Raw genomic sequence first — 15,154 nt, 5'->3', positions numbered from 1 at the left:
TTTTACTGCACTATTCTCCCTGCAAACCTATCTGCGATATGTTCGATTGTGAATGACTACGGATTTTAAAATCAGGTCTACCATTTCAACTGCTGAAAATTGGTGATCAACATATTGAGCTAATAAAGCTCCTAGTAAAAAATAATAAAAAAAATGGGGGGCCCCACGAAACATTTTGCCCAGGGCCCTCCACAAACCTTGAAACGGCCCTGGTGGTCGGTCTCACTGCAGAAGTTTCCAGGTTCAAGCCCGAACATGGGTGTTTCTGTGTAAATGTCCCTTTCAACAGTTTCACCTAACCATAATCATTCTCCGTCATCACCGCAATTAGCCACACATCTGCGTGAAAGCGACGTGAAATAAAAATACAAAACAAAAAAAGCATTTCGCGTTCTCGATAATGCAGCAAAGAAATGGCCGCTACCTCCCAGGATAGCCTAAGGTACGCATTGATGAGAGGTTGGGCGATTCCCAAAGACGCTTACAAGGCGACAGGAAAATGTCTGCCCACAACTGCCCAGCTCGAAATCAAACCTGGATCTCCCGAGTGGCAGACACCTTACGACTGAACCACTGTGGCATTTGTTTACGTCCTCGTATTGTTGCTTCTAAATGAGACAAATCTAAAAATAAATATAATCTACACGACCTTTGCCATTAATATAAATATTCAAGGAAAGCACTTCGAAAATTCAGAAGCAATTGCGATAATAAAGCAAATCCAAAAGCGCTATCTAATGCGTTCCTTCAAGCGCGTGCAGCTGGCCATGGGGCCGCGGGACATGTTTGTTCAATTAAGTCTCCCCGGGGCTCGTTGTTCATCATGAAGAGACAAAACCAAGTGGAGTGAACGTTCGTGTTCACCGAAGCGTAGCGTGGATACAGCTCCACCGCCGCCCGCCATGGCATAATTCCCCCCCTCTGCGTGGAGGCTACAGTGGAACGACTCACGCCCTATCGCGGTTGACAGGATGAGGGACACGGAAGAGCGCTTTCGCGGAACAAACAAGATAACCGACCGACTCCCTCTCTATACGCCTGGTTCTTTACTCGTTTCTGCAATTACAGAACCCGAACCGAAGGGAGCAATAATATTTACTTTCGAGGACGGGATTCGCAAACAAAAAAGTTTCACTTTTAAAAAAGAAGCATCATCAGCGTTCCTACGCTTTTGCAATTGATATAATTGTTGAACTCCCCCATCAGAATGTTACCTGTGAGCCATGTCCATCCCTGGAATGTTTCCCGATAGCTATGTACCCTTTTGGAGCGTAGTGTGTGAGACATGTATCACATTTGGAGTGCATTCTTGATTTGATTTGATGTGAAAATTTTGGGTACGTCAGCACTTAGGCTATTTTGCACCCGTCACATTATACGGGGTCCAGCCCCTTATCTTTACAAAGAACAACTCGAACGTTGCATAAGTAAAATCTTAAAAGCTTAAAATGTTCTGACTTCCATTAAAAGCTGAGGCTGTAAAGGGCACTCAGCACACACAAGGACAAAAAAACAGGACAACACACACAAAATTATACTGGCCAGAGTGCCAGTCGCCAGAGCCTCGTTCGTCTGCAAAACGCAGTCCAGGGTGTACTAACGTGGAAGTGAGGTTGACAGTTGGGTGTACTACGTGGAAAATCACCCCTTACACCCCGGAGTGCATTCTGTGAGCCATGTATCAATTTTGGAGTGTAGTCTGTGAGCCATGTAGCCTTTAGCTTGTGAGCCATGCACACCCTTGGAATGTAGCCTGGCAGCTCTTAGGCTGCATTTATGTCAACAGATCACAAGCCAATTGGTCCCCTCCTCAGGGGTGCCCACATGGAGGGATTATGGCGCAGGTTGCGCCATCGAGATTTGGGAGGGTCCCTTCAAATAATATAAAATTCAACATTTTATTTTTCAATATATATGTAAAAATTTTACACCTTACATGCACCATATTTAATCCATTACATGAAGAAAAGGAAGTGTTTAAGGTATTATCGAAAGGGGAGGGGGGAGAAATATCCAACTCTTACATATTAATCCTTGACACGTGGGTTCTGGGGGATTCTGAATTAAACGTTTATCTTCGGTTGTGTAACAATTTGTGTTAAATACTCAATTGGGAGTTTTATAAACCCCCACATCTATTTATATGCATATTTACATAATTTACTACATTTAACCAATCAAGGTGCTAGCTTTAAGTTTTTTTGAAAATCGAACACTTAAAAAATATGGACTGTTTAACATGGTATTTCATTCAAATAGACATCAATTATTACATATTCATCCAAACTATTTTGGGGGGATTATGATGAACAATTTTAGGGGCGGTCTTGAGTAATGGGCACCCCTTTTTAGGGATGAGGGGCAGATCAAGTAGGGTTTAGAAAAAAGTTACTTTGGGTAGACACGCTGTCGTAATTAAATACTTTGTGGGGATTACGATATGGTTTGAGGGCGCGAATGATATGATTTGGGGGATGCGCCATTGGCCTTAAGGGGATGGTCACTCCTGCCTGTCCTCCTGCACTTCTCGCCAATATAAATGCATCACGATGAAAAAGTAACGAAGAGGATAACGTGGAAGTGTCAAGAAGTGCATGCAGAAAATTTAGCACACACAGTAATGTTTGAACGTTCTCTTGACCGGAAGTTCGGTTTTTCATATCTTACCTCAAAACCTCTTCAGCGATGTGTGATAAAAGTAAACGGAAACTTGCCCTAAGAGAGATATGAAAGTATGCTACTACCACATATAAATTTCGCTAACTTTCAAGGAAATCAGAGTGTATACTATACTATCTGTACAGTGGGATCCACGAGTATTACCGTGCAAATTGTCCATGACTATTTTCAATAATTTTTCTCTTACATCCTAAGTGTTTTTAAGCGATGGATTTTTATGTATGCTGGTGCAGAAGTTGTCAACAGCTTGTTTCGAGTTCTCGTTTAATTCTTGAAGCTCTTATTGGGTCAAATAAAGTGCGCGAACATGGTGATGGACACGGTAATAGTTATGGATCCCACGGTACCAACAACAGAACACAATTTTTCCTCGGTTGTAGGTTAATCTAGTTGGCTGCTTACTTGTGAATATACAATTTTGTTTTCTGAACTAAGAAAATAAATACTTGAGAAATATTCAGACAAGAACTATAGTTTACACGAAAGATGCTAAAATTATTCCTATTGGTATAGGTAGTTTCAATCAGCCAGCATCCCCTCATAAAACATGGACATGATACATAGACTCAAAGCCGTGCTGAACCTCCAGAGGGCAGCAAAATATCGTGTGTTACAATAATATCACTTTTTTTTTACTTCTTGGTTTAAGATTTCAAACATGTTACTGCAGCAAAATTAACCACGGAAATGAAAATATTTATCTACGTTTCTTACTTGATTGGATTATGCCTTGAACTTATAAAATTTGTTAAGGTTCTTTGAATGGGTCAAGTTTCAGAGAACAAATTCAAGAAGCTTGAAGTGTGAAAATGATCGAAAGCATTATGTGATATCTTTTTGCAAAAGGGAGGAATGCTTCCATTTATTTATTCACTTTACAAAACAGTAATGAGTTACCTAAGTGCACATAGCTTACATGCTCCGTACTTAGTGTGACTCCTAGATTTCTTATTTGCGAGTCGCTTTGGTTTCTCCATCTTTACAAGGGTTCGGGAGGACCATCAAAGTTAAATAATATAAATAGATAGATCCCCTCCCTGCAGGAGTAAATATTTCAAAGCAGACACTTATTGCTTATTAAAACACAATGATGAACATAAATATCACAAGACATGAGTAATTATTCTATTATACAGGCAGGCAGCCTACTAGACGGGAAAAAAGAAACGGAAAATTCTATCCGAAATTAATTGTGGGTCGAGTGTCTCATCACATTGTTATAACTTCTGCTTTTTCCCCTATATAACAATGGCTTTGAGAGGAGAAATAGGGACATTTACTATTTGGCAAACATATGCAAAGTACTGTTACGCCAATATTCACGTTTGCTGTCACTGATATCAGCAGGCTAGGTATTGCTACGTCTGACAATAAATGGTTACAAAATTAGTTCAAATAGCTATCATCAAGGATAGCATTTAGTGTTACAAATATTAACAAAAATAACGAGCCTTACCTTGTTACTGTCGTTGCTCACTTTCATCTTCTTGGGTGGGGGGCTGTCTTCTGATTTCACACTACTAAAGTTATTCACTACCGGCGTTATCGGTAATTTGTTCTCTAGTTTAACACTGACAGGAGTGGTAGTAGTCGTAACACTAGTCTGTGAACCACTACAAAGGCCCGCCGTCGTCGACGTGGGGCCCGTGAAGTTCAAATGGTTCCCCGTCCCCGACGACGTCACAACAGTCTGTGTCGTGGGAACAGGGACCGTGGTAGCAGGTCCACTGCTCGCTTGCGTTTGCTGGGCCTGACTCTGTGGAGGCTGTGCTACGGGCACCAGCTTCACTGCGGGCGACGGGGGCTGTTGCTGTTGCTGCTGGGGAGGCAGCACGCCGTTCACCTCCGCCGGTTTAGCCCCATGTTTGTCCCGAGACTTGTCTCTCCGATGTCCACTAGAGCCACGTTTGCTCGATTGGTGCTTCCCCCTGTTCGCCTCACCACCACCACTACCGCCACTATCACCGTTTTGCACACCATCCTGTTGCTGTTGCGGTTGCTGCTGCTGCTGCTGCTGTTGTTGTTGCTGTAGCTGCGGCTGCTGCTGCTGCTGTTGTTGTTGTTGTTGCTGCTGCTGCTGCTGCTGCGGCACGCTACCGCCGGGCTTCGAGACACCATCCGACTTCACGATCTCGTGCTTCGCCTCGGAAGTCTTGGTTCCCGGCTTCGTGCGCTTTATCTTCATTTTCAATCCCTTGTCCACCGTCGCCGAGTGCTCGACCGTCGCGGCGGCCATCTTGTTACTCTTCCCGCCGGCCCCCGACATCACGAAGTTGGCACTCTGCAGCGCGCCACCCCCAGACACACCTGTCCCCACTCCGCCACTCTTTTCGTTAGTCTTCTCTATATCAGCATCCAAGTCAATGATGAGGTCTCCTATCCCTATATCCCACTCATTGTCGTCGTATTCAAAGTTGGTCGTCGATTCCGTTTTCGCTGCCACCGCCGTCGTCTTCGGATCTGCCACCTTTCCTCGGTGGCCGCCGTCCAGCGGGCTCTCTTTCATTGGGTCAGCCATCCGCGGATCCCTGCCGCCAATGTTCGCGGCGAGCCGCTGTACACAAACTGCTTCCGTGGCAACCCGGTCCAGGGGTGCCCCGGCCCGCAACACACCACCATGTTAGTCCCTGCAAGGCAAGATTGACAGAAATTAGCTTCCAGTCGTTTTACGCCTCAAGGAGTCTACAAACAAAAAATGCAAGCTAGCGTCTAATATTGATTTGATTTACCATGTTTATCTGCCATTTTGGCTAATCTTGAAGATGAGAATGAGTGGTGATTATATGAAATGCGTGAGGGGACAAGCACACGTGGACACAGAGAATACAAACCCCAGAGACCAACTAAACCCCAGAGGCCCAGAGACCAGACTCCAGAGCCGCTCGAAAAAGTCAGCTTTTACACCCAACTAACATCTAAGGCGTAAGAGTGTCAAAAGGTATACAAACATTTGGACTCCAGGCCAGGTCCCCAACCTGGAACCTTCTTACATGTATGTTTCAAAGAATACATAAATGTTTTTGCCCACCCTAGACTTTCTATGGTTTTAGGACATTCCGAGGAAAGTACGTGCTGGGTTGTACTTACTGTTGTCAAGGTATTTCGTAGCGGTGCAACTTTCTATTACATCTAAGGGCTATCCCGATAGCGTAGTGGCTAACGTTGGGATCTTGTGATAAAGATTTTTGGTTGTAGAGCGATTTCATTTCCACTTTAAACTGTACTCCAGTCCCTAGTAGCTTGGGTAGGAAGTCAATTTAAACAAATTATACATTTTATACACAGTAACTAGAACAGATGTACCATTTCAGTATTTAGTATAAATACTGAAATAACTAGTGTCTTCGCAACAATCTAAACTATCGACATGTATTTTTCATATGCCCTTATTTGTATGGGAGAAACCTTCCGAAAATAATTCTGCACGCTGGAATATCAGCAGTAATATAAATAATCCTACGGGTTACAAAGACTTCAAATGTTCCTGAAACGATTGCAACACATTCAACTTCCACTACATAACTCACCTAAGATTGAAGATAACAAAAAGAAACAATTTATCCTATTATAAAATATATTACACGAAAAACATTCACGTTATCAATTTTAGCAGCAAGCTATTTTCTTACAAACTGCTATTCTTGTCACAATTTTATTTCAACAATATTGTTACAACAATGTGTATGTATACATTTTTATTCAGTGCAACAAATAACTATCATTCACGAAAAAAAAATTGATGACATGAGAAACTTTAAAATCACAACAATCGAACAAAACACGTAACTGACAATTTCTTCGAACTCTCTAAATGATAAATAGATTTACCCAGGTATACCTTATCTACACAGACTGAAGTACTGCACTGGATATAGTAACAAACTTGTCAAAATCTACTTCATTAAATTGATCGAATCTTTCTGTGAATCAAAATTTAAAATCTACAGTTAATATTTTCTCAAGTCGATAACCGTAAGACTAATTTTGGAAATGGATAAAACAATAACGATTAATTGAATAGTCCAAGAGTATATGATTCACAGAAACCAATTATAAGGACAAGTCAAATGAAAGAGCCAGTCTTCCCCTAGGTCGAATGGTTTCGTTCAGTGACTAGAATGAAGCAATAACCCGTAAGGTTGCATTCTGTACATTGTTGGGTGCTGTAAGGTATGGCGGATCCTGCGTTTACTATTTGTTAAGGGAAGACTCTCCGGAGGTAATCTTGTTGGGAGGACAATGCTAGGCTACATATAGACTCCTGCCTAATCACGTTCTTTCAAGCGATGAAACAGTGAACGTCAAGAAGAAAGTATGCTTCGTCATCGTATGTGAAGGAAGTCACGTAGGCAATTAGCACACTGTTTACATAAAAATCAGTGGATACATCAGTTTTAGTTTTAACTAGCAAATTACTTTCTCCTTTTTAAGTAATGCTTTTGGACTGAACACGTTATTTTCGAGGAATGTACACCACAGAGGTGTATTTTATTTTATATGTGTAGAAGCTTCGCTTTATTTCTTTCTTTCATCTTTTGTATTGTCTTTCTGCCCAGACTTCAACTAAATATCACAGGCATGAGGGCTAAGGGTATATCCATCGTGACTTTAACCAGAATTCTACATAAAATAAACAAGTTTACACATTCAGAACAATACATTGAATTTATTCAGGTTATAGTACTAGAGTAGTAAATTTCGAAAGTAAATAATTATTCCTGTTGGTCGAAAAAACAACGTAGGATATTTCCTGTCTCAAAGTTGGGCATTGAAATATGAGACAACTGACTAATCAACGAATCACTGGTGTACGCAGGTTCTTTTTTTTTTTTCAGAGGGGGCTGTATTGTACATAGCTGCGTTCTGGGGGCGGGGAGCGGAATAGTCCATAAAATATTTCTGACAACTATTTTTAAGTTTCTTCTTTAAGGGTGTTCAAGGACAAAAAAAAAATAATCAGGGGTCATTTTAAGGGGAGGGGGTTCAGTTACCACTTTGGGTTTTCCATAGTTCTTTACGGCTTTCATTTGAAAATGTTTATTTTCTCAAAATTTCTGGAGGGGCTGTAGCACCATCAGCTCCCCTCTGCGTACGCCAGTGGACAGTGGATCAATATATTTAACAACAACAGCAACAATACAATATACATTGGACAAATCTAAGAGAATGATGTGTGATCTTCAGATTCACTCTGTAGTTACTAACATTACTATACGCACACTCACACAGAAGCACTGACGTGCACAAGGGGGGTTGGTGGGGGTTAGAACCCCCCTTTGGCCCAGTATTCCTTAAAACACGAACGTCAAAGGCAGGAAAATATGACAAAATGAGGGATGACTACCAAGAAAAAGTATACATAACCCCTCCCTTTAGAAAATCCTGGGCACGCCATTGCGCAGACGGATTACCTACGTGTCAGGTCATAAATAGAAAATAATTTTAATTTTCAAGTGAGCCAAAAATTTTGGAGAAGCCCAAAACACTTTCAGGTAAAAGGCAATAAGACATCAATAGAAATCAAATCAATTATTTATACAGCAATGTAAATGAAAACTGCATTACTGGCACTCGTATCTCGAATAAATATATTATCCTTATTTGATATGCAAGTTATTCAAAACATGCACACCTGGCATTTTCAGGTTGATATTTCTAGCACGAGTCACGTTGTAAAGTTGAGCAAATAACCATATGTTAGGCATAGTGTATAATAAAAGAACAAATATTTACCCAAAAACAATGATATACTGACATGAAAATAATAGTCTAGTAGTGTATAACACTTATCACGTTGGATTTTAAAACAAATTTAACAGCAGTTGTGAATGCGTTACTATAAACTGGAAATGGTAGAAGTAAAATGTATTTGGAGAATGGAAGTGGCAATAAATATTTCGAATAAATACAAAGACTTAATAGAAAACATGAGCAAAATCGTAAAATGACAGCCTTACTCATAGTTAGATTGTTACTACATCTTATGACAACAAAATTAAGTTAATGGGTAGAATGGGGCTTATATTTCATATGAAAATTGTTTTATCCAAATACTAAGAATGATAGATAATTCAGAAATTTTAACGAGGAAGAAAATGTACGCAGGAATGTCGACAATGGTTTGATTCAACCTAGTACAGCAATTGTAAAACACCGAGAGGACAGTCATTTGTTCCACGAGCACTGCATTCAAGGCCAGCGGAAATTGTTGCCATTTGAGAACTGCATGGCATGTGAAAGGACAATTTCAAGTATGAAGAGGTCTTCAAATTTTCGAACTATTAGCAGTTCCTTTTTTTCTTAAATTAGGCACACAAAGGAGATGTACTCGAAATAACATCTCTACGCTGGGAGGATCCAGGCAACGTCGACGTCTACCGTGTTTCAAAGTCAACAGATCGCGCTGCAGTAGCACTGACAAGAGACGATTACACGCAGGTAAAACAGCGACAGCGAAAAATCCGGCGAGGCCAGGCTGGCTCGGTAGCTCAGTGGTTGTCGGCCTCCGTGGCAGAGTGGTTATCTCAGCGCGCTACGACGCCAGAGGCCCCAGGTTCGAATCCCCGCTCGGACATGTATGTTTGTGTTCGCCTGTCCTGATGAAAAATGAGAATTGAATTATATTGATATGTATGAATTAGGTGTGTGGGGAGGGCTGCCTGCCGCGTAGGGGGAAGTGATAGAGCAATGGCACGGTATGCCAGAGACCCGGGTTCGAGTCCTGGTCGAGTCTGCATTTTTCGCTGTGTGGCTGGAGGAATGTTTGTTCTGTGAACTTCTTCGATTTGACAAAAAAAAAACGTGTCGTGGTAGGAAAAAAAAGTTTTGGATGCGAAGGATGCTTGGTATTTTCTACAAGTTCCAGCAGAGGCAGATGTGAACAATATTTTCGGCATTTTGTCATGTGAGAACTCATCGTCGAGATGGTACCAGTTCTTCTTACGTAGAAACTTTATCAGACAAGAATCCTTTTATACTGTTTAATATATTTGGGTTAGTAATGTTGAATTTTTGTTATTTTACGTCGCTTTTTTCCACTTTTGGATAATCGCGACGATTAGGATAAGCCATTTGATGAAACTAATGACAAGACACAAAGACTCTGCGATCACTTCTGATGTTATTATTGGCTACTTTATGTTGGAATATGTGATCTGCCTGTTTGCGTCTCGCAAAAAATTATACCATAATCTGTGGTAATCTTTTGCCCTCTACGGAATGCATTCTTAGGTTGACGCCGCAATTCTGCCTCTTTAGGCTAATCGCAACGATGAAAATGAATGATCATTAGATTAAATCAAGGAACACTTACAAAATATGTTAGTGTTACGGTCAGAAATTTTAAAATTTGAAGTTGGCGTCACTGACAGTGTTGTATATAGAGTTAGTAATTCGTACAATATACGCGTTGGAAACTTGTGCAATGGGACATTGGTAAAGTGGTGAAGTTTATATTTGAAGATGATTCGATATTGGTGAATTATAAACTGTTTTCTTCCTCCCTCTCATAATTCAACGCGAGCGAGGAGTAAGGTTATGCGGTAGAGCACCATCGTGCCAGAGAAAAATCGCTCGAGATGTTTGCCACCAGACGCTAAAGAGCTCCAAAATTAGACACCAGCAAAAGAAAAGACATTCGTACTGGCTGCCTTACAAAATGCCGCAACTCGTGACAAAGGCCTTTCTTCTCCTGTCGTACCAAGAGAGATGGAAAGAGGAATAAAGAATGACCCGCATGCAACAAACACGAGCCTCCCCCTTCTCCCGGCTTCCTCCCGCTATTTTTTCCCCATAAAACACCCGCAGCTGTACCAGACAAAACGAAGCCAGGAAAAAATAAAAGGACTTAGGAATAGAGCCAAGTGTTTGGGAACGTTGTTGGTTTTGCGTTGACTATTACACGCAACAAGAATCCGAATGAAGAGAAACTAAGGTTTGCTGAGGAAATTAATTACACGAAGGTGAACGTGGAGGAATGGCAGGAAATAGGAAGTCGACGGTGATCGACACGACTACGAGGAGGGGAGGGAGTGAAGGGGTGGGAACACGGTTCGTGATCGAACGATAACACACCATAATGAACATCTTAACGGCATGCAATTATTCCTACAAACATAGACCCTGTCGTTTTGTTTTCCTTCTTCTTCATGCTTCGCAATGGTTACTGATTGTCACAGTCCTTTCTTTGCAGGTGGTTCTGGGTGGAAACGAGTGGAAGGAAATTTGGACACGGAAAAAACAACTTAGCGCCGGCAGTTTCATGAGCAAATCGATTCCTTTGCAATTAATCAACATCGATCGATTCTCCATTAGAATTAGATTGGTACACCCAACGGCGAAAGAAACAGTAGGCGAATTGTCCACCTCCTTTTTCATTCGGTCTGTATTACACAATGTGATGACAATGAATTGAAACAATGACGTCAATAAACAGAGGGCTATACCTGCTTCGATCCAACATAGTTTCATTTCTTAAAACAACACAGGATGTAGAATAAAAAAATAATGAAAATAGCGGTGGACAATTTGCCTACCATTATATTTGCCGTTAACTGAACGTGTGCAACGTATGGACGCCCACATAAATTTTTGTAGGACGGTTGTTAATTCCATTGACATAAAATTGACCAGTAGACATAATAAAATTATTATAAACCAATAATAAATTATTATTTCTACAGCCATTTTATAGTTATTACTGGGAGAGATACTTCTCAAAAAATGAATACCTGACATATATATTTTTCTCTTTACATTTCATAGGGCTGATATACTGAAATGCTTAGTTGTCATATTTTGTTATTAACTTTCGTATACCTTGTTCAAGAAAAATCTGAAAATTAGGGGTAAATTCTAGTCACAACGTTTACATTAAGCCTCCTGTCGCAAACAAATCTCATATTTCGATTTTTTTTAAAACTCATGGAACGATTGTGAAATTCTGACCTGCTCGTTGCCATTTTATGTCAAAATCTCGATCTAACACATTTTTCTATTTTGGTTATTCTGTTGGAATATTAATTAACTGATATGTTTCTGTCATTAACTGTAAAAATAGTAAGTTTGTTTTCTAACTTGGAATGAACAATCCCAAAACCAATTTCTAGTGGGGTCGACTGACCGGTTCGACACCCTGGTGCAATGGTAATAGTAGCAAATTTGTCCGTTCATTCACTTTGTTTTATGCAATACAATATTCCATAAATCGGTATAAAATCAGAATCACTTGAATTTGTACTATTCTTGGCGCTTTTCTGCCACTTTTGGCTAATGGCGACGATGAGGATGAGTGATAATTACATGAAAATGATCGAATGCCACTCACAAAGGAACATCCATGCCCAAGCCGAAGCAAAGGATCAGAACAACCTCTGCACATTTTCTTAAAACACGTATGATGGAGAATGAAAGAATGTACATAGCGACAGTCAATTTCAAATAATTGATCAAAAGCTCCTACATTTTCAAATAAACTCCTATCTAGTTAGACACAAATATATCAAGCCAAGGATAATGCACCTCAATATTACAGTAGAGTTCTGATAATTCGAGATGAACGAGGCCCGAGATTACCTCGAATTGCAAAAAAAAATTGACTGTACGGAATAAACTAGGGAAAATCGGAAGGGGCAATAACAAGAAAACTACAGTTCGTAAAAAGTGGAATATACAGTATTACTGTAACTATTGTAGCCACTCATGTTGCTCAGTACAATAGTAAGAATGATGTTAGAAAAAATAGTAAAATAATATTGAGCTTGCACGCGTCTTCTGCTGCAGGACATTGTTTCTGTTCACAAAGCCATTTGTCTGAGCACTTATACATTTGAAAAACCAAGATGTCTTCTATTTTGTCTTGTCTAGGTACTTATAAAATAAAATAAATAGCATGCCTTCTGCAACAACGTTCAATTATCAAATGATCTCATAATGTCGTTCAAATCTGACGATTAGTTAGCTGTGCCGATGACAAGGTGAGGAATGTAGCAATAAATTCAAGGACAATAGGAAAGAAGATTCTGAAGACAGCCTATTTTCATTTCAGGCAACTCACGTCACTATCATCAAAACCACACGACCTTGAGTCGTGGTTACAAAAAAGAACGGTTTGCCAACAAGAAATTATCTTCTGTGCTTTCTCTTTCAGTGTTACAACGAGACAGATTCCTTCATTGCCGAGACGAGGCTGTGCCAGGTCTGTAAGCGTCATCATTTCAGGATCTGACACAAAAACAAAACTGCACCAGGAACGGCACAGTAAGGATTGCGAAAGTAAAACTGTGTTCACAAAGACATACAGATAACAGTTGAAGCAGTACTTACTATTCGTATTTATACAACAATAAAGCAGTGTATAGAACAAGGCTCTCGGTCGCCACTGTATAAAATACATCTTTCTAACAACACACTTTATCGTACTGAATTTACAGTCATTGGCACTTATTGGTTGTCAAGTTACTGGGGTTATTTAATTCTTTGTATATTTCATAATTATTTAAAAAATAAAGACCAGCAGATTTGATTCAATATAGTTTCACATTTTATTCATATTGTATTAAAATATGGCATGAAATTTGTTTTATGTGAGATTTAATCACAGGGAATAAAACGTAGGAAATGTGAAACAGCGAGAAGAGGAGGAAGGAAGCATGTACTGTACAGGTTGTGTTATACTATACCACTACCATAGTGAATGAGGAGAAATGACACGGGTTAGGTGGTAAAACAGCCTCAGGCTGAACCTCGCCCAAGCAAATAAAGAATTTGAATTTGATTTTGAAAGTTTACAGATAAACAATAAGGTGAAGGGCGAATTGGGATATTATAAAATTAGGGTGAAAACATTTTACGATATGTTCGTTATATGCCCTTTATATACATTAATGTAAATTGCCGAATAGAAACGAATGCAAAGGAATGATACGTACGCAAATACTGATTGTTGTTTACTACATTCCGAACTCACATGTTGTTAAACTAGTTAAATGGAGAAAGAACATGTCAATACTAGCATTGAAATCTTGCAATTCACTGTCAGAAAAGAAAATAGAACTCATTGTCAGTACAAGTACTGAGTAGTTACTGGTTTCAATTAGCCATTCTACGTCCGCCGCAACAATAAAGTCAATGTAAACAAATGCCCCTGGCTTCTGAGAAATCCTATTGGTTGTAGGAATGGCAGCTGTGCAGGAATCTTGCGCGTACGAATAAAGTGCATGTGACAAAGCCATACCACAGAAACGTAGCTGCTATATTGAAGTTGTGGGACCTTATAGAGCTGTACAGCTGTGAGCAATATATTCATGGGCAAAATAACACCACCAGAACTAACACATAGAGAAGGAACTATTTCTCAGAAATCACGTGATTTTGTTTACATTAACTTTGTTCTCGCAGTGGATGGAGAATAATATGATATAAACTGTTGTAAAAAAAATTAGCGCCGACAGCATTGACCTAACTTCAAGATTGCAACATACACATTACAAATGCTCTAAATTTGCGCATTTATTTTTGTGTGTGTTTGCAAGTGATAAACGTACCAGCAAAAGGTGAGGGGGGGGGGGGACATTTTTTTTCTAAAAAGCATAAATGAAATTCGCTAAAATGTGTCGCTTCAAACTGAACACACTCAAGTTGCCACAAAAAACAAGTGCACATTTTTCGAGCATGTCGCGACAACCGGCCGTTCGTGGGTTTCAACTTGGCATGCCTGAAGAGAAGTATTTACAAATTGCTTCATTGAAATGCGAAAAAAGCTGCGTGGCGTCTCCATTGTTTGTCTTTACCTTAGCTGTCCGAACGAGCAGGAAGTACAAGTTACTTGAAATTCGCTTCGTTAACTTGACTTCAAAAGTCTCGGATGAAACAGTGGAAAGGAAGGGAGATCATTATGCGCAGCGGAACACGAGTTTCATGTTCGTCATGCTAACAGGTTCGACAACCTATTTCTTTTATGTATTTATTATTTGCTTTTTTCCCCTCACGTATCTGCCAACACATCTCATGAAAGGAAACCTTAGGTATTTTTTTTCGCGGGCAATAAAATTGAAGTTAATTACCAGCATTGTGACTACAAAGAAAAGTGTCATTGCTTCAGTCTTTCTTTAGCAAGTCATGTTTCTTGTATGTGTGCAACGTAGCGATAAGTGCAAAAAAGTATTATGATGCACGTCCTCCCTCCTTTCCATTACTATTCACCCCCACGATGTTACAATTTTCTTCCAGCTGCGCTCCGTGGTCTAGCGGTTACAGTAATGTAGCCGACACAAGATCCAGGATTCGATCTAGCCTAAGCACGGACTTCTGTTGTTCCCCCTCGAGATAAGACAAGATGAGTAATCGTCTCAATACAATTCTCACCTTTTCATCAGTGCATTCACATCATTATTATTAACCTAGAGAAACAGCAGGGCATCGGACAAGAAATTACCCTGTATTTGTCTTTTTTACGCTGCGTAGCTCGAAAAACCAT

At 40.1% G+C, this 15,154-nt stretch overlaps 1 protein-coding gene across 4 annotated transcripts in view; it reads right to left on the bottom strand.

The window, feature by feature from the left end:
- The window catches only part of LOC145994674 (uncharacterized), a 107,718-nt gene that overhangs the window by 42,989 nt on the left and 49,575 nt on the right, over window positions 1–15,154 (bottom strand). For 3 of the 4 annotated variants that reach the window (XM_083130812.1, XM_083130809.1, XM_083130810.1), the window contains exon 2: window positions 4,136–5,306. In XM_083130812.1, coding sequence (XP_082986938.1) covers window positions 4,136–5,197 — 1,062 coding nt within the window. In that variant the 5' untranslated portion in view covers window positions 5,198–5,306. Of the gene's footprint in view, window positions 1–4,135; window positions 5,307–6,206; window positions 6,334–15,154 lie in introns of those variants that run through there. The other variant, XM_083130811.1, reaches the window with a different exon arrangement.

Source organism: Lepisma saccharinum, chromosome 11, assembly GCF_977018435.1.
Source record: "Lepisma saccharinum chromosome 11, izLepSacc3.1, whole genome shotgun sequence".
Lineage (NCBI taxonomy): Eukaryota > Metazoa > Arthropoda > Insecta > Zygentoma > Lepismatidae > Lepisma > Lepisma saccharinum.
The sequence above is the reverse complement of the archived record's forward strand: the minus strand, read 5'-3'. Positions and strand labels throughout refer to the sequence as shown.